Below are 21,192 nucleotides of genomic sequence, written 5' to 3'. Positions count from 1 at the left end.
ATTTTTAGTTTCTCTTAATAGACCAATGAACATGGCACCTTACACTAGTGGAACATCCACATTGTTTCAATTGTAGTCAAAATTGACCTCGCACTAGGTCACTTGATCTTGTTTGAACTTTTGAGGAAAATAAATTGAATGCCCTTGAGATAAGTGACTGTTAAGATAACTTGTGTATTCAATTGCATCAAAACTGGAAACAGATCTTCAATAGCTGTTAAACACTTATTGGACTAATGTTATTTCCTGAATAAATGCATACAATCTTGGTCTAAATAGTATAAAGTAACTGATGAGAAATTCTGAAATTACTTGGTCCGTTCATTTTCTTCGTAGAGGTTGCACATACTGAAATGAAATTTTGTTTACAGATTTATCATAAGGATATCTAGGTCTAGTTCAGTTTTTGGGTATGATCAAGCAATTTTGGATGGAGTAATTCCCCTTGGACTTGGAAAAATTCCAATTATTTGCATTTTCTCAGCGGAGGTGGCACATACTGAAAAAAAGAATATCTAGGTCAAGTTCTGCTTTGGGTATGATCAAGCAATTTTTGATGGAGTAATGCCCCTTTGATTTGAAAAATTCCAATTATTTCGTGTACAGATTTATCATAAGGATATTGAGGTCAAGTTCAGTTTAGGTACGATTGAGCAATTTTTATGCCCCTCGAAGGGTAGGGATATAGTTGCAGCTTTGTCCGTCCGTCAGCTATTCTTGTCCGGGGCATAACTTTGAAACAACAAGAGGTATCAACATGAAACTTTGTAGGTAGATCTCATTGAGCGAATGTGCATTGCACAAGAACTGTAACTCTGCCTTGCTTAGTTTTGGAATTGGCCCTTTGTTTATTTTTTACACTTTGAATATCAACATGAAACTTTGTAGGTACTGTGCTACTATGATAATGTGAGAGTGACGTTGCATGTTTTGTGAACACAAAAGTTAACAAGCTTTGTCTGAATAGGTAAGACAGGGTATTTAGAAGTGAACATGATTCAAGATAAGAAATAGAATTTTGAAAAGTCTCCATGGCAAAGTTGTTTAAGTCAATAGGATGCCATACAAATTTAATGTTATCATGAGTTCGAGCCTCACAAGTTGTCTAACCTTTTTTTAGCTCACCTGTCACAAAGTGACAGGGTGAGCTTTTGTGATCGCTTTTCGTCCAGCGTCCGTCCGTCCGGCGTCAGTCCGTAAACTTTTACTTTAAATGACATCTCCTCATAAACCACTAAGCCAATTTCATCCAAACTTCACATGAATGTTCCTTTGGTGGTCACCTTTAAAAATTGTTCAAAGAATTTAATTCCATGCAGAACTCTGGTTGCCATGGCAACCGAAAGAAAAAACTTTAAATATCTTCTTTTAAAAAACCATAAGAGCTAGAGCTTAGATATTTGGCATGAAACATCTTCTAGTGAGTGTCTACCAAGTTTGTTCAAATAAAAGCCCTGGGGTCAAAATTGACCCGCCCCGGGGGGTCATTGATTTTCCCTATATACATATAGAAAAAACTTAAAAAATCTTCTTTTAAGGAACCAAAAGAGCTACAGCTAAGATATTTAGCATGAAACATGTTCTAATGGGTGTCTACCATGTTTGTTCAAATAAAAGCCCTGGGGTCAAAATTGGCCCCGCCCCGGGGGTCATTGATTTTCCCTATATGCATATAGTAAAAACTTAAAAAATCTTCTTTTAAAGAACTCAAAGAGCTATGGCTAAGATATTTAGCATCAAACATGTTCTAATAGGTGTCTACCAAGTTTGTTCAAATAAAAGCCCTGGGGTCAAAATTGGCCCCGCCCCAGGGGGGTCATTGATTTTCCCTATATGCATATAGTAAAAACTTAAAAAATCTTCTTTTAAAGAACCAAAAGAGCTATGGCTAAGATATTGAGCATGAAACATGTTCTAATAGGTGTCTACCAAGTTTGTTCAAATAAAAGCCCTGGGGTCAAAATTGGCCCCACCCCAGGGGGTCATTGATTTTCCCTATATGCATATAGTAAAAACTTAAAAAATCTTCTTTTAAAGAACCAAAAGAGTTAAAGCTAAGATATTTAGCATGAAACATGTTCTAATAAGTGTCTACCAAGTTTGATCAAATAAAACCCCTTGGGTCAAAATTGGCCCCGCCCCGGGGGATCAATGTTTTTCCCTATATGCATATAGTAAAAACTTAAAAAATCTTCTTTTAAAGAACTCAAAGAGCTATGGCTAAGATATTTAGCATCAAACATGTTCTAATAGGTGTCTAACATGTTTGTTCAAATAAAAGCCCTGGGGTCAAAATTGGCACCGCCCCGGGGGTCATTGATTTTCCTTATATGTGTATAGCAAAAACTTAAAAAATCTTCTTTGAAAAAAACCCAAATAGCTAGAGTTAAGATATTAAGCATGAAACATCTTCTAGTGAGTGTCTACAAAGTTTGTTCAAATAAAAGACCTGGGGTCAAAATTGGCCCCGCCCCGGGGTCATTGATTTTCTTTATATGTGTATAGCAAAAACTTAAAAAATCTTCTTTGAAAAAACCCAAATAGCTGGGGGGGGGGGGGGGGGGGTTGGGGCCTATATACAGGTGAGCGACCTCAGGGCCATCATGGCCCTCTTGTTCTTTTTTCTTTCCCTATATTTTTTATTTTTACATTAGATGCAAATGAATTGAAATATAAAGGCAGTTTTGTTAAAATATTGAATAATTTAGATATACCGGAAATAATGATTTTTATCCTGTGTAAGTGTGTAATATACATTATAGTAGTCATAGTACTTTTGCAGTGCACAAGTTTTTCGTGCCAACTTAACTATAATTGAAACAATTCATGTACATGCATGCATTCCGTGTCGGGTTGCACCAACTTGCTTAATATAGCAACATTTAAAAACAAAAGTGAAATGAGAAGTTAATAGAAAATAACACAGCACTAATAATCTTTACAAGAAAAAAAAGATATTCTTACTCGATTGATAATTATATAGAATTTTTTGGGACCGAACCCGGCTGTCTTGCATTGATATGTAACTAAAAATTTACCAGACATCTATACCTACTGCATTACGCCGACAGTAACTGGTAAATTTGTCGATATTTTAATTTATATGGCAAGTCTGCTTGACTCAAGATATTAAACACAATATGATAACTATTTTACACTGTTATAGTGGACTTGACCACCATGTCACTAAATAGTTATCCTAAATGCACAGTATATAGATCTCATTGGGTGGATGTGCAGTGCTAAAGAACCATAACTCTGTCTTGCCTTATTTTAGAATTATTCCCTTTGTGCATTTGTACACTGAACTTTGTCCGGACATAACTACATGTAAAACTGTAAGAGATATCAACATAAAGTTTGTAGGTAGAGCTCATTGAATAGAAGTACAATGCAAAAGAACCATAACTCTGCCATGCCTAATTTTGTAGTTATTGCCCTTTGTTCATTTTTGCAATTTGAACTTTGTCCAGGACATAACTCTCAAACTATAAGAGATATCAACATGAAACTTTATCGGTAGATAGATCTCATCAAATAGAAATGCAATGCAAAAGAGCCATAACTCTGTCTTACGTAATTTGGAGTTATTGCCCTATTTGTAATTTTTTTTCACTTCGAAACTTTTGTCCGAGACAAAGCTCTGAAACCATAAGAGATTTGTAAGTAGATTTATTCTCATTAAATAGAAGTGCAAAGCGCAAAAGAACATTAAACTCTGCCTTGCTTAATTTTGGAGTCATTGCCCTTTGTTCATTTTTACATTTTGAACTTTGTCATGGACATGACTGACATTTCAAGAGGTATACTTTCTTTGTCCAAAACCTACTCGGGCAGCTTCAGCTGGGTTCTTATTATTCCCCTTGGAAAAATTTATCATAAACCATAAAAGTTCTGCTGTTTTGGGTATGATCAAGCAATTTTTGACTGATAGTAATGGGGGTGTCCGTGGCCGAGTGGTTAAGGTCGTTGACTTAAAAACCCAAACTTGCCCCTCACTGTTGGGTTGAATTCCCGGGACGGGGACTTTGGATTTTCTTTCATGTGGGGAAAACTTTTCCACCCAGCTTACTGAAACTCTTTTTACTCAGGTGGGTTTGTGCTTGAAAAAAAATCCCAAGGGAAAAGGCACCTGGGGTTTCTTCCTTCACCAAAAAAACGGGAACTCACGTATGACCTAAAACCTTTTTCGATTATTTTTAAAAACCCCAAAAACAAACAAATTTTAAAGTTTTTACATAAAAACATAAGCATTTCTTGGGACCAAAGGGAAGGTTCCTTGTAAACCCCATAACAAACAGGGTTTTTTGACAAATTATACCCTTTTTAAAAACTTAAAAAAAATTTTTGGTTTTAAAAATTTTTGGCGGGCAACTTTTATTTCCCCAAAATTCGAACTTTTCCCCTTAAAAAACCCTTAAATTTAAAATCACTTCATCATTCAACCCTAAACTCGTCTTAAAATGTTTTCCTTTTTAAAACTTAAAAAAATTCTAAATTTCACACCAGTCCTTCATACTATTGATGTTATTCCATGAAAAAAAGATACTATAACAATCTCTTCAGGATCATTATTGGAGGTTCACAATCTAAGGGCTATAATTCAAGCAATTTTTTGAGAAATTATGGCCCCTTTTGTGAATTTGAAACGAAAAAAAATTTTTTTTTGGTTTTTTAAGTTTTGCTTGGCAAGATTTATCTTTCATAATGATGAACATGAAAACTTGATTCATGCTTTTTATGCCCCTACCATAAAATTTTGGGGCATATAGTTTTAAACCCCTGGATTTCCTTGTTCCTCTTTTCCTTCATTCAATCATTTCTGTTCATTATTTTAGCAACGGTTGCACACACAAAATATGGATATATCATGAGAAAATACAGGTCAAGTTCGAATTCGGTCATGGTCCAATGATTTTTGGCAGAGTTATGCCCCTCAATGAAATTTTCAGTTTCCGTTCATTATCTTCCCAACGGTATTAAACATTCAACTCTTTGACATATGGATATGTCAAAGGAATGTGCAGGTCAAGTTCGAATTTGGTCACGGTTCGCCGATTTTTGCAGAGTTATGCCCCTTTCACTTTGAAAATAATATGAAATTATCAGTTCCGTTCATTATCTCTCCAAAACGGTATTACACATTCAACGCAAATTTGACATATGGATATGTTAAAGAATATGCTGGTTTAAATTCGAATTTGTTCATGGTTTTGATGATTTTTGGCAGAGTTATGCCCCTTTCACTTTTGAAAATAATATGAAATTTTTCAGTTTCTGTTCATTCCCCAATAGTTGTACATATTAAACTCAAATTTAATATATGGATATGTCATAAGTATACACTGGTCAAGTTCGAATTTGGTCATGGTTTGATGATAGCTAACAGAGTTATTCCCCCTTGAACTTTGAAAAAAAATCAAAAAAATTTTAGTTCCATTCATTATCTCCCAAATTGTTGTACACATTGAACTCAAAATTTGACAAATTTAGATACATCTTAGGAATAAGCAGTTCAAGGTCAAAAATTTGGTCGTGTTCAATGATTTTGGACAAAGTTATCTCTCTTGAATGTTGGAAAAATTTTGAATTTTCAGTTACAGCACTCATAATTTTGTGGAAATGTTTATGCAGTCATTATTTTGCCTACAAATATGCAATATGCAATTTACAAAAAGATTAACACTGAATAGTTTCAGTGCCTTGAACTTTGGTATGAAAATGGTTTGTGTTTACATTGAATTATTTAAGTTTTAAGGGCTTTGAACTTAAAATGAAAAAAAATCTTTATGCAAAAAATTTTGGAATTAAAATATTGTAACATCTGAAAAATTTTGGCTGCATGCGGGGGCATCCCTGGCGTGACGACACATTTCTAGTTGAATTACAATTAATGGTTACTTTCCAAGCCCCATAACCCTAACATGGATTTTGAATGGACTTTAGGCCCTTTTGTGAAAACCTTAAAACTAAAATTCCCTTTGGTCAAAATCTAGGTTGCTGGGTACATCGAACCAAAATTCTATGTTATATGAAAAAATTGGGTTGGTTACATAATTACTATGACATTTTTTAAAAATTTAAAACCCCTTGTTTTTCTTCTTATTTTATCATTTCATTGATGAGAAATAATTTCATCCAGTAAATGATTTTATAGGTTAAGAATTTTTTGCAAATAAGTCTTAAGGATTTTTATCTATAAATGGTTCTAAAAGTAAGAGACGGGACTAGAGGAAAACACTTGCTAGGGTTGTTCATTGTAAAAAAAATTGCCCAAAAAATTTCTTCAGAACCAAGATTAGCAAACAGTTTACTTATTTTAGTTGTTAACATTTATATGATGATTGGATTGCAGAGAGAGGTAAACTCTTAAATCTTCTGCAGTATGAGCTTGGAGTTGCCCTTCCCCTTCCACTTTGTTTTTTTTTTTTTTTATTCAGAATAGAATGGCTTAAAAAAATATTTAAAAAAAAAAAAAATATCAAAAAAAGCGAACAAACAAAAAGGATATACAGTTTTTCTAAACACTACATTACTTAATTACTTAGGAGAAAATGAAAGATGTTAATGATAGCAATGTTTGAATTTTTAAATATTATCAAAAAACTGGATAATCTTGATGTTATCTTTATGGATATCTCTGGGAGCAATGTGCTGTTTTATGTTTACAACTTAATTACCTTTAAGATGGTACATGGTAGGGAGTCCTGCAATGCTATATCATTCTATATTGTACTCTCAAGTGGGGGCTGTATTGAAACTTAATTACCACTGACTAAGCAGCTGGTAGGGAACCCTGCAGTACTATATTATTCTGTAGTGTATGCTACATGGGGTTTTATTGGAACTTAATTACCACTGACTGAGCACATGGTAGGGAATCCTGCAGTGCTATATCATTCTATATTGTACTCTCTAGTGAGGGACTGTATTGAAACTTAATTACCACTGACTTAGCAGCTGGTAGGGAACCCTGCAGTGGAAGTTTTATTGGAACCTCTGGGGTGGTACATTGGTGGGTGCATTGTAGTTTGTGCTGTTACGATTATGTGCTATTGTGACCATTTGGGGGTGCACTGCTGCTCCCAAGGGTAATATTATGGGGAATGCATAAAAAGTAATAAAAAAAGACTTTAATTTACTCACTTTTAACAATTAAGATTTGTCAACTATTTTATCAAGGTCTAGTTTGAAGCAATTATTATTCATTATAAAGCAGTTGTTTTTTATTTTATTTCATATACATTTATTAAAAGAAAAATGACTTGATATACAAAAACAATAAATTAATCATATATATGAACATTGTAAACCAAAATTTATTTCATGAAATAGCTAAATGGTAAAATTTGTAAATTATTGATTAGATGTTAATTATTAATAATACTAATTATTGATAATTAAGGCATTACACTTGTCTTTTATCTTTTATTTTGATTTTCTGTTTTAATTATTGTTTGATAACATTAAAAAATGATCAAAGTTAGCTGATACAAATAATCCAATTATGATAAAACAAACTATAAATAATTGATTAATTAATCAGTGGTAATTAGCTGATAATGGCATATTAATCAATACTGGTTAATCCTTTAACAATTAGAATATATTTTAAATTAATTTGTTTGCAAAATCCCTTTATGAAATGTAATTTTTGATTGAACAAGTGGGAATTTAATCAAAGAAGTAAGTCTTTGATGTGATTGAAATGTTTATACTAGTATGAAAAACTTTTTGATTGTGATAATTCTATATTGTTGTAGTTGTTTTTTTTCTAATGAAAAAATACTGCATTGAAACATTTTTATTTTATTATGGATAAAATTGATAAAAAATGAATTTTTATTTTGCATAGTTTGGTTTATGATATTACTAAGAACAAGGTTATTAATAAAAGTAATATTAAAACAAAAGGCCAAATATCAATATGTGAGTTTATTACAATAGTAAATTTAATTTCACATTATGAGACTACAATAAGACTACACATTGATAACATTAACTTGGTCCAAACTTTTCATGGATGCATTTATTTGTAACTTACAAAAATGTCTATCCCAATGTAACTTTTGAAAAAAAGCTACTGTATTAATTCTAATTGTTGATTATTATTCAATATTTGAATTGAATTGAAATACAGTATATTAGGAAGTCACTGTATCATTTATTGTGAGTATAATTATATAATAATAGTGTAAGGACAATAGCCCATATGGCATTATCCTGCTTATATATTAATTAATATCAAATTTGATATTTACTAGGATAATTTTGTTACATTATTTTAAAGAAAAAGTTAAGCCAATATTCATCATTATCATTTATTATATTAGATATATAATTTTTAGGGGACTCTTTAGGGGATACGGACAAAAGCCCCCCGGACGAAAGCCCCCCCTTCTAAAAATGACAAGGTGGACAAAAGCCCCCCCATGAAATTTCCACATAGGACAAAAGCCCCCCCATAAAAAAGTAAAGGTAGGACAAAAGCCCCCCCATGGTCCATCAAATTTACATAATTATAGTGTATACATTATGTGCAATTAATGACTGTATTTTGTAGTATTTATCACCATATTTCTACTGCGTTACTAACGCAGTAAGGGCTATTTATGCATATTTTTACCTCTTTTTGGTAATTTACGTGGATTTTAAGTGCCGATTGTAATGTGTCAAGTAATTTCTTTGTTCATTTCACAATATTTTACCTTTAAATACATTTTCAAAATTTTCATGAAAATTAGGATGAATCTGGAGGCGTGCTGCTTTAATGTTTATTAATAATGTATATATTGAAGTGATAACAAAGTATGATAACAGATGAAATAATGCATGCATTTAATACTGAATTCATAGCTTTTCATATACACAACAAGCGTCAGAAGAGTAGTAATGTTTAATCACTTTTGTAAAAGGGATCAAAATTTTTATTAATATCCTTAACACTATGTCACCTACATTTGATGTCCATACATATTTTTTATACACATAAAAACACAACTTTAATACATACATGCTTAAAAATATTACAAACATGAAGATGAAGAGCACATGCATGAAATAAAGCACAATTTATTGATAAATTATTCTCACAGTCTCTGCTACAGTTCAGTTTCAGAAAATGTTCACATTTAGTTGAGTCTGATACATTGTGACATGGCATACAGAAATTGTGCCATAGTCTTCTCACCCATTAATTCATTTACACTAAATGTAAATTTGATGGACAATGGGGGTGGGGGGGGGCTTTTGTCCTACCTTTACTTTTTTATGGGGGGGCTTTTGTCCTATGTGGAAATTTCATGGGGGGGCTTTTGTCCACCTTGTCATTTTTAGAAGGGGGGCTTTCGTCCGGGGGGGGGGGGGCTTTTGTCCTACACTCAATTTTTAAGTAAATATATTTCATATGTTATCAGATTTGACATCTCTAAGAATGTGAATATAAATATGAGTCATTCTCACATATGAATTAATTTTCACAATGAAAAATATTTATACAAAACTAGTAGTTATAATTCTTTTCATAATAATTGGAACTGTGTGTATGTTTAGTATTTTTGAACCCTTTTAATAAGCAACAGTCCATTGGTCATTCCTCATATAGTAAAATATGTATGGGGGATTGTGAGCGCCAGCATCCTAATTAATTCATCAAAATGTATCATTTATTGTATGCACAGGAAATAAATGTGTAAACCCACTATAATATTCCCTTTTTCCATGAGGTCCCATATTACTAGTATAAATTATTCTGTGACTTCTCATTTAAAATTGAATTAACTGAACAAATAAAGGCTTTGTTTTAGGTGGTCTACAATTGAATTAAAATTACCTTTTTCTTTTGCCCTAGTTCAGTATTTGTTTGATTGTAATTCATTCAAATTATTTTTAAAAAGGTTCTTGATTAAAAATGAATATATAAATTTTTAAACAATGAAATATTTTAAGAGTAAGAGACATTTAAAAATATTGAGGATACCCAATATGCCTAGCATGATGTACCCCAAAAACGCATTTTATTCTTCACCAGTCATAACTAACAGTAAAGGCTGGGATATTATGACTTATTTTATGTAAATTCTGTTGATAGATAGTTGAGAAGTTTTCTGTAAATGTTGCCAATTGGACTGGTGTTAAACCATTTTATTTGTCGTACTCATGAAAAATATTTTTACTTCCTGAAATATTCTAAAACATTTTTTCATGCCATGTTATTTATATCAAATAATTTCCACTACCAAATTAATTTCCAGAAAATTCCTGCAAATCTGGTGCTTTATGATAGGGGAAAAATAATATGTCATTGGCTTGAAATATGAAATTTTTATATGAAAAACTAAAGAAAAAACAAAACAAAAAAAGCCAACAGAAAATATTTATCAAATTAATGTTTTTTTTTAAAATTTATTTTGTCATGCTTTATTTTTTCTTACAAAATTGTGTTAAGTATAATTATAATACCTTAAAAATAGGAATTAATTAATTTAAATGAATGGATACATTTTATATAATCATAACTTTGGGAATTTTTTTGTTTATATGTCCTTGAATGAAACAGTAGATGATTTGTAATACATCTGGAAGTTTCTGTTAATTTTTGACATATTGGTTGTGAATATATTAATTTAAAGTAATATGTTTTTTCATTATCAATAATGTACATAGGGGACACCTTTAACTGCAAATTACAGAAGTCAGTTGTTTATTGTCAACACCTTCAAACTTTCACACCAGGTGACATCTCTACTGCTGTAAAAGTGGGGCAGGGAAAATTAGCATACTAATTACTGTGGATTAAAGAATTGTTGTGACAATTAAACCAACCAGCCAATCAAAATAGACATGTCTTTTGATTAATTTACATAAACCCGCCTATAGAAGGCTATAACCAATCAGTGATAAACGATTTATTTGCAAAAACTCCAATCACCCTAAAGTGGCCAATCAATTATAATTACTCAAAATTAATATGAATTTTTTATTTTTTTGTAAATAAACACTCAATTTTCATCACCTATAAATAAAAGAAAAATTAAAGTTAGCAATCATTCAATCAAATTCTGTTAATTGAATTTATATCAAAGTACTGTGTTTTTGAAACTTGGATTTACTCTTGGATTTATTAAACTGACCTTTTTGCTTTGAGTGTTTCTTGTAAAAAGTGAACTTGAAAAATATTATTAACCTATTGATTAACATTGTGAAAGTATGGCCACGGTGTCCAGACACTCGCAGAAGAAGGGGACTTTTATGAAGGGTAGGTTCAATAGTTATTTAATATTTCTTAAGGAATTTATTAATTACAATTAATATTCTGTTAAACAAAGTTTCATGTAGTTATATTGGAATGACACTTGTCTGTCATTTTTGGTATGTCAATCAGTTTTACTTATTTTATGGGATATCAATTACTTATTTTTATCAGTACAATTGTTAAGCATTTTCATGAAAATTGTAAATTTGTAAGAATCTCCAATTTATAATATGTTTGGTTTGCCCTCTTCAGATATTTTGTCAAAAAATCGTTCAAACAGTATAGGATGTTTTAAAAACAAACAGTGTTTGATGTAAAATATTACGGATCAATCATAATTTTTTTAACTCTTTTATACAAAAAAAATTTAATTATTTAATTATACATTATATATATTTTTCAATTTCTATTTGTGATTGTAACTCTAAATAATTGCATAGTAATTTCCTCATTAAAAAGTTTATGAACTAAACAATCTATATCCTAGATTTTTGTTGTAGGGCCGAGTTGACCCTTTACCAATTACCCATTTAGTAAATATATTGAAATATATTTGGGGTAAATAATAGTAAATGTTATATTATTCTATTATTGGGGCATTCAATAAATGTAATTTGCATTGTCTTCATGGTTCATATAGATGTGAACCATTCATATACATGCATGTATGATTATGCATGTATACTGAACAATGTGAGAACATTATGATTGTTGCATTTACAGAATTTTTGAATGTGGTATTATTGTGTGATTTTATTGAATGGATTGATCTTTCAAACCGATTTTAAATCTGGTCAAAATTTCTATATTCTTAATGCCAGTAAATTACCTGTATGTATACAGCATCTTTGTGGATTAAAAGAAATATTGTAGAATTTTATATTAAAATTGTAGGGTGGGAGTAGAATTAACTGTTGATATAACTGGTCAGCATCTAGAAAATGTAATGGACCTGATGACTATTACTGGTGTCATTTGTTATATAATTTTCTGGTAAAAACTGTTAAAGAAATATTTGTAAAATGTAAAAAAGCTTAATTGAAACTATTAAATGGAAAATCAACAATTTTGAATTCATTACTTAAAACATAAGACATACAGATATGTTATTGGCATTCTGCTTTCTTTGAAAGCACTGTTTGGTGTATTATTTATTACATTTACTAAGACAACCTCAGAGTACTTACTTAAAAGATTCCAGTAATGATAATGTGACAAGTAATCATATTATGTTATACTTATAGTATTTTGGTCTGGAACATTTTATTCTGTTTATATATCATATTCATGTGTTTTTTCCTTCATTTTTAGCTCGACTATTCGAAGAATAGGAGAGCTATTGTAGTCGCCCCGGCGTCGGCGTCAGCGTCCGCGTCGGCGTCTGCGTTGGTTAAAGTTTTTTGTAAAGTCAAATATCTCAATAATTACTTAAGATATTCAATTGAAACTTACAATACATATTTATAGTAACAAGGTTCATCAGATTGACAAGTTGAATAACTCTGCGTACAATATTGACAGAATTATGCCCCTTTTTAACTTAGAAATTTTGGTTAAAGTTTTTTGTAAAGTCAAATATCTCAATAATTACTTGAGATATTCAATTGAAACTTACAATACTTATTTATAGTAACAAGGTACATCAGATTGACAAGTGAGATAACTCTGTCTACAATATTGACAGAATTATGTCCCTTTTTAACTTAGAAATTTTGGTTAAAGTTTTTTGTAAAGTCAAATATCTCAACTATTGCTTGAGATATTCAATTGAAACTTACAATACTTATTTATAGTAACAAGGTACATCAGATTGACAAGTTGGATAACTCTGCCTACAATATTGACAGAATTATGCCCCTTTGGAACTTAGAAATTTTGGTTAAAGTTCTTTTGTAAAGTCAAATATCTCAATTATTGCTTGAGATATTCAATTGAAATTTAAAATACTTTTTTATAGTAACAATGTACATCAGTTTGCAAAATTGCATAACTCTGCCTGCAAAATTTGAAGAATTATTTGCCCCTTTGAAACTTAGAAATTTTGGTTAAAGGTTTAAGGTCTTCAAAGATATTTACTTGAAACTTTATACATGTCCTAATTGGAGGGTCATAATTGTATGTCACTGACCAAGTTTCATAACTCTATCTTGCATTAAGGCTGATTCATATCCCCTTTTCTACTTAGTCTCTTGGTTAATGTTAACATGCAAGTTTTACATATCTCAATAACTATTAAAGATATTTATTTAAAACTTCACATATGCATTTAGGGTCATAATTGTAGGTCACTGACAAAGATCCATAATTCTATCTTGCATTTAGGCTGATTTTTCTCCCCTTTTTCAACTTAGAAATCCATGGTAAAGTTTTGCTTGTAAGCTGTTATCTCAATTACTACTGAAGGGTTTGTGCCTTTTTTGGGACAATTTTATGCATTCATAATAATAAAGCAGTGATTTACTTGATAAAACATCTTAATTAGAATCCCTTTGTACCTTTTCTGTCAATTTTTTGTATTCATAGGTAATAAGTATTATTATACTCAATAAAACAACATTGTGACATTACCTTCCGAATAGTCAAGCCAATACTGTATAATTAGACTCTCCCTAAGGCCTATAACATGAATTTATTAAAAAAAATTAGACCTTTTGTGATCTTAAAAAATTTAACATTATCAAGGATCTTTTACTATCAAGCACTTTGAAAAGTCGAGCGTGCTGTCCTTCCGACAGCTCTTGTTACTTAAAAATTTCGTCATTGGTTCTAAATTTCCAAACTATTAACATGAAACTTGGAATGCTTATCATGACAAGATAGACAAGGGACATTATTCAGTTTTTCTGAAAGTTTCTTTCAAGTTATCCCCCTTTTTCATCTTTGAACTTAATTTAATACTATTGTAGAATAAATAAAAACCACATAACTCTTAATGCTTGATTATCATTACAAGGCACATAGTAAGAAGGGGTTTTCTCGGTAAAACAATTATGTTACATTGGTTATTGTTGAAAATATTAGAAAAAATTTAATACTTATCCTTGGTTAACTTGATAGTGGGCATAATGGATGCTAATGAAAACATCTATTAGTATGACAAAGGACTTCAACTTAGTGATCATAATTTCTAGATTTATGCCCCTTTTTCTCATGGAAAAAATACTTGTTGTAAAGTCACGAATATCAAATTCATGTTATTTATTAAAATTGCGTTTGATCAGGATAGAATGGCCCGGAAACGTGCTATGTAAACCCTTCTAAATGCTACAAACATGTCTCAGTAGAACTCGGTATAGTTTGCTATACGCAAATTAGGTAATTGTTCAAGAAAAGGGTGAATATTAAATACAATAGCAAAAATGAAAATTCTAACAGCATGATGTTCTTAAGAAATCTTTAAACTTGTGAAAAAAGGATAAATATTTCAGAAAATAATGTTCTTAAAGCCATATCTGTTGAAAATTTGCAGATTTACAGCGCCATTTTGAAATGCAATAAACATCAAATATTTGTAAATAACATTGTATTATAAACTTTTTACATGATACAATTTTTATAACATTTTTTTTCTGTAAAATTTCTATTTTTTCCATTGATGCATGAATTTAAAAAAGCTTATAAAACTCGGACCTATTTTCAAATATGAGTAGTAAAATTTTTCCTTGATACCTGGAATGAAAAATTCTGAATTTCATTGCAAATCTATAAAATTGTTACTTTTTTAAAGTAAAAACTAATTAATGTAATGTAGCCAGGATTAGATTTCAGTAATTTTTTGAATGATTTAACAAAACATTATCTTATAATTTGATTTTTGAATGGTGATGTACTTTGCCAGATCACAGTAAATAACCTAATCAAACCGAGACATTAAAATTGGTCTGACTCCAGACCATTCTATTTAAAGACCTTGGTTTGATTTATAACATAGTAATATTCTTGAATAAAAATTAGTTGTTGTCATTATGATTGCATGCAGTAATAAACTTTATTTTAGAATTCTTATTTGATAGTATGCTGAATAGTTCCAGCAACTGGTCATTTCTGTCTGACATTTGCGAAACGTTCATATAGTTATTAAATATATTTAGTAACTCATGATTATCTTCTTGTAATTAAAGTTTAAATATCTTTATTTTTCGATATATTAATGTTGTCAGAAAGTGGGAGTGGATTTTCTACCTTTCTCTGACTAGTTGAAATTTGATAGGATGGATATTTGAACTTGACTGCACTATGCTTTAAAAACAGGGTCAATGTACAACATACAAAAGAAATGTAATTATGTAAAAATGTTAAATCAATCAGTACTTTATATTTATTTATTCAGAGCAAAAATTTACCTTTTATCTGGGACAAAAAACAACCATTATTTTTTGTCTCAAATTTCATTTTAATTGAAATTTCTTTACCATGAACAATTTATAAGGAAGCTAGATCTTATGAAATATTCTTATATTTTTATAGAATTTATAAACAGTAAAAAATTGTTTCTCTAATTTTGTAACAGAATGTCTCATAAGTCATTAAGTGATAGGTATAATTACTCATTCAACATTTTTGAAATGAAAAATTAGATCTTGATTGACTTTTTTTCTGTTTGTACAATTAGGCTGAAAAGACAACAAATAGTTTGCTAAGGGTTTTCCTGTCTTAACCTTCTTTTTTTGCCTTTGCATTTTCAAAATCTTTCATAGCTTTGCCATTTTCATTCAAAACTTCAGACATAAATTCTTCACGACAGCTAAAACAAACTTGCATTTTCAGTTTTTTTTACCAGCATTTGTAATGAAAATCCTGATTATGTTTTTTTAGGTCAGTTGAAGTTGTCAGCGTACATGAACTATGGTCTTCTCACTGTACACGTTATCCAGGGACGTCATTTTAGTTCAGCATGGAAACAACAGGCCAACACGTTTGTCATGATCTCAGTCATCCCTGAGGTTACAGGTGTAACCCCCACACGCTGTAGAACGGCCATCGTTACAGACAGTACACGCCCATCGTACAATGAGAAGTTTTCTTTGTAAGTTTGTACAATTATTTTGCATAGTAACAGAAACTGTTCATTTTAATATAATATTTATGTTCTGAAGATCACATTACTAAATCTTAAGAAAATTCTTTTTATAGGGGATATCAATTTAACAAATTTGCTTTGATTACAATGATACATTTTGTTGAATTCTCCCCCCCCTCCAAAAAAAACAAAAAAAACAAAAAAATTTTCTTTTCAAATGAAAGTTTAATTTTTTTTTTGATTGCCTTATGTAATTTAATTGTATATTTGATATGGTGATATATTATGATGTGTGTATTGTCATACAGTAGCTGTCATAAACACAGTGCAATATTGGTTGATATAGCCTTGTATATTGCCAGTGACATGAATGCAGTAGCTGTTACTAACTGTGCTATATTGGATGATATTACATTATCAGCAGTGTCATACAGTAGTTGTAATAAATATATCGTGAATTATTAGATGATGAAAACTTGTGTATTCCAATTAAATATTTTTTTCTGACATTAAAATAAGTGTTTAATATACTAAGAATGATGTTACTTTTATTGCAAATTATAATGATTTTGTATACAGAATTAATATATACATTTCTGCTTCCTTACATAAAATATATGAATATTTTATTCTTATATTTCATTTTTTCTAAGTAATTCACATCAAGATAAGACTATAACTGTAATTATCAAGTATGTAATATCAAAAGTGACATTTTTTAGCAAAATAAAAAAGAAATCTCTAATGTGAGAACCAGACTATAAATTCCTGCAAATTTTCACATAAAGGTCATTTTATGCTAGATTTGAACAGATGACAAAATTGTAGAATTTGAAGATTCTAAATTAGCATGCAACTTTGGTTTTGCTGCATCTGAATTAAAAGCACAATAATTTTTTGTCATATTTCGCAGTGTTTTATCCAATCAAATTGATTCACTAATTGGACTTTCCCTATAGTTTCAGTAACACATTTTTTTCGGCTCATCTTATGTGGACATAAAAGAATTTAACATGTTTCACTGATGTATTAAAAAATATCTATTTATCTTATCTATATTAACAACAACTGTGTGGTATTCATAAAAATTTGAACCCCTATCCTACACTCCTTCCCCACATTTTGTAAATGCCAACATTTTGTTAGAAAAAGCTCTTTCACAAAATTATAATTAATTATGTGTCTCATAAAGTATTACAAGTTAAAGCATAGACTTTTCCACATCGTTCAAGACTTATACTTAATAAAAATGTAGAAATGTGATTGAAAAATGAAAATGTATATTATATTACAGTGAGGTTGGTGATGATGATGTTCACAGACGACTCTTGTTGACAGTCTATCACAGAGATTCTTCTGGGTATGTTATATAACTTTTATCTTAAAACATTTTCCCAGCATGAATATGAAATGAGCTTGTTTTGTATTCCAACTGCATGGACTGCACTAAATGATTTCCAGATAGTAATGTATAGTAGCAGATTACATAACTCCATTTAAAGGAATATAAAATGTCAAGCTGTAATAATTATATCTATTTGGTGTCTGTAACCATGAGGAAGTCACAATTTTTGTGCTGAAATGAAATTCTATATAATTATAATATGTTTCTATCACTGTTTTTGAAAAACATGTACTTGTTAATTAAAAAGACAATATATTTGGTAATATCTTGGGTAAGAGAAATATAAATGCATATATTTAAATGTCTCTGCTACAATTCTTGAGTACATCCTCAACAAAGTAGATATTTGATTTTTATGGAAGTAAACAGGAACAGGGTGGCGGGGGAGCTTTTTCTTTTAGCAGTCCTAATTGAAGTACAAGCTCTTTGTACCTGTAAGCAAGGATGCAAAAAACAAAATTTACTATGAGGATCAAGATCAAAAAATAAATGAGAATGAATGAATAATTTTGCAATTTCTTTGTAAAAGTATTTCATAACAGTAGTTAAGTAAAACTTAAAACTGAACCCAAATGAGCTAGTCTCAGGGTTATGTATGCACGTACTATAGGGCCATATAAAAAAAATAAAAAATCTTTGACTGATAATGACTGCATACTGAGTTTACATTTTAAAGCTGCATGCCTCCAGATGAGCCAAAATATTTCAAAAAAATTAAATTTGAGAAAAATGTGCTAAAATTTTAAGAAAAGTAAAATGTTTCACAATTCAAGTAATGATTTATAAGGCTGATTTTGTGGTATATTACTACTGCGTTACTTATGCAGTAAGGGCTAATTTTAGCTTATTATGACCTTTTTCATGGGGATTGCAAGAGCTGTTTGCAATGTGTAAATTATTTTCTTTGTTTACTTCACAATATTTTACTTTTAAATACATTTTCAAACTTTTCATGAATCTGGAGGCATGCTGCAGTTTGAATGTTGACATCAAATGATATCTCAATGTGTCTCAATTACTGGTAGCATTTGGCTCAAATCATCAAGACTGGAAAAAAACTGGAAAAAATTGTTAGATTATCTTTGTAATTTACATAATTATATGAACTTTCAATGTTCCTTCTTTACAATTTTCTTTTATATTTCAGTAACCACGAGTCTCTGGGATGTACATCATTTGGTATCAGACACCTCCAGCAGGGAAATCGTGAAGTAAATGGTTGGTACCACCTTCTCACTGACAGTGTTGGTCACAAGAAACATCTACGTGTAACCGCCAAGGACAGACCTTCTGTTCCTGTGATGCAGAGCCGAGAACCACGCCAGATACCAGCCGTTAATCGTGATGTACCAGATCTTGATCGCCTAGACTTGACCATCTATCGTTCCCAGTATGGTGGTTTTGGTTTCTCTGTTGTTGACTCGTGTCCAGTGAAGATTGGTCGTGTTGATGGGTCATCTAGTGCTCAGGAAGTTGGTCTTCAGAAAGGTGATCTTGTTATCCGGGTCAATGGTCAGAATGTGTCAAGGTCAACTTCAGTCAGTGTAGCCAGGTGTATAAAGTAAGTGTATACATTATTTACAACAGTTTATTACAGCTCTAAAAAAAAAGTGGTGAAAAATTATTTGAATTATGATTCTGTTTCATCATAGTTACATGGAGAAACACGGTAATGACACAAATACAGCTCGAACTTAGTCCTGTTAAACTTTTTTATTACCAGGCAAAATTTTTCCAAAAAACACAAACAACAACAACATGTGATCATGTCAGCTCCAGATATTGCACCATGCTCTTTCAACTTACAGATAGAGTTTTTAAATTCAATTATTATATTATCATAACTTATAATTGAAATACACAGAAATTGCAAAAACAGACCACAGTTAATTGCAGAATGTCAGTAATTAATGCCAGTAATTCAATTGAATCCTACAATTGATGCAACAATGCCAGCAAAGAAAAAATGTAAATGATTCAGATTCTGTACTTCTTATCAGGACAGCTTTTGTATATTATTTGCATTTTTCCTTCTTTTTAGGAATGCTTGGTGCCAAATAATAATATTATTGATAACATACATGTTTCTTATCTGTCAGTACAGATTTTGTTCATTATTTGTATTTTTCTTCTTTGTAGGAAGTCGGGAAATAGAGTACAGTTAGAGGTTCAACGCCCAGGTTGTTATGCCACACCCACTCCTCTCCAATCATCCGCCTTGAAGTCCAGCAGTGAAGACTCTGGTAACACCTCCGTACAGGAATTTACGATCTGTGACGACAGAACGGCTCTACTCAACTCAGCCATTGTAAGCTTTAAACCATTCCGTGTGCTTCATAAACTTAGAACTAAATCATGTTTTAGTCTTTCTACAACTAGACCAGTGAGAATTTAGTGCTGTATAGTCTACTGAAAAAAGTCATTTGACATTACATAAACAATGTTTCTTTCAGTCGCAGTGTATGTTTCTATCTATAGCAAAGAAAGTGCTGTTGGTGTTATATATGTTGAATACACAGTGCACTTGACTTTTAAGTACTATCATAATTATTATGAGTGTTTGATTTTATCTAAATCTTAGGAATGTAAAATTATGAAATGATAATAGTTTTGTATGTTGAGATTTCATTGTGGCTGTAGAACTTGCAGGAATATATAATGAGAACACAGACTTTGTGCAGACAGACATTATGCAAGGAAAAATGTGCTTGAATATTTGATATAGATTTTTATCCTTTGTTCAAATACAAAAATAAAGATATCTAAAATGAGATTGGTTGTTGTCATTTATTCTGAAATGATCAACAAAGTTTAAGGTCTGTCTGCATGTGTCTGTGTGCTGAACATATTTTAAATGATTACATTTTTCTGTCAGTAAAAATATAACAAAAATTGATAAATTTCAGAGTGTAGACACACGCAGACAGGCTGCTCTTCATCGGTTATTATGCCTTGAGGAGAACTTTGTCGACTTTATGAACTCGGGAATACAGAAGTTTTCACGTCCCCTCCGCCACTGTGTTATCAACAGCTCCCAGCATGCAACACTCTTCCAGAACATAGAAAAGGTAAATTTTGTTTCTCATTTGATTTTCTTTCATGTGTATGCCTGAATTCCATGTAATTAGAAAGAAACAAATATTTTTCAACATCATGTTCAACAACCAACATATTTGATGTCATTTTACACTTGATATCTGGTATAATATTTGCTCCATTACATGAGGCCAGTGAAGATATGATATCTTGATGATAACAATTAATTTAATTGGCATAAATTAGTTTTATCTTATGCTAACCTGAGTGAAATATTTTGAAATAAAATCTTGCCTCTTAAGCATGTGATGTCATTTTTAGTGCATCTGTTTCTAGATTGCAAGGAGTTGATTTATTATTTTTAATGAAATAAAACAAAAATATTATTTTACATTGAAGTCAGAAAATGTCAACATACATATCAATATTTTCTAGTGTGATATAGTCAGCCTGAGAACAAAAATATCCAATGTGTCT

The 21,192-nt window shown here is 30.8% G+C and overlaps 1 protein-coding gene across 2 annotated transcripts in view; it reads left to right on the top strand.

Annotated features, from left to right (window-relative positions):
* Positions 1–21,192, top strand: part of LOC132714782 (uncharacterized) — a 32,085-nt gene that overhangs the window by 8,971 nt on the left and 1,922 nt on the right. The window contains exons 1-6 of one of the 2 annotated variants that reach the window (XM_060697703.1): positions 11,168–11,257; positions 16,070–16,280; positions 17,569–17,634; positions 18,827–19,240; positions 19,819–19,987; positions 20,586–20,747. In XM_060697703.1, the coding sequence (XP_060553686.1) occupies positions 11,209–11,257; positions 16,070–16,280; positions 17,569–17,634; positions 18,827–19,240; positions 19,819–19,987; positions 20,586–20,747 (1,071 nt within the window). In that variant the 5' untranslated portion in view covers positions 11,168–11,208. Of the gene's footprint in view, positions 1–11,167; positions 11,258–16,069; positions 16,281–17,568; positions 17,635–18,826; positions 19,241–19,818; positions 19,988–20,585; positions 20,748–21,192 lie in introns of those variants that run through there. The other variant, XM_060697704.1, reaches the window with a different exon arrangement.

Source organism: Ruditapes philippinarum, unplaced genomic scaffold (assembly GCF_026571515.1).
Source record: "Ruditapes philippinarum isolate M1 unplaced genomic scaffold, ASM2657151v2 ctg626_1_1_1_1, whole genome shotgun sequence".
NCBI lineage: Eukaryota > Metazoa > Mollusca > Bivalvia > Venerida > Veneridae > Ruditapes > Ruditapes philippinarum.
This window is presented reverse-complemented; position numbering and strand designations above follow the sequence as displayed.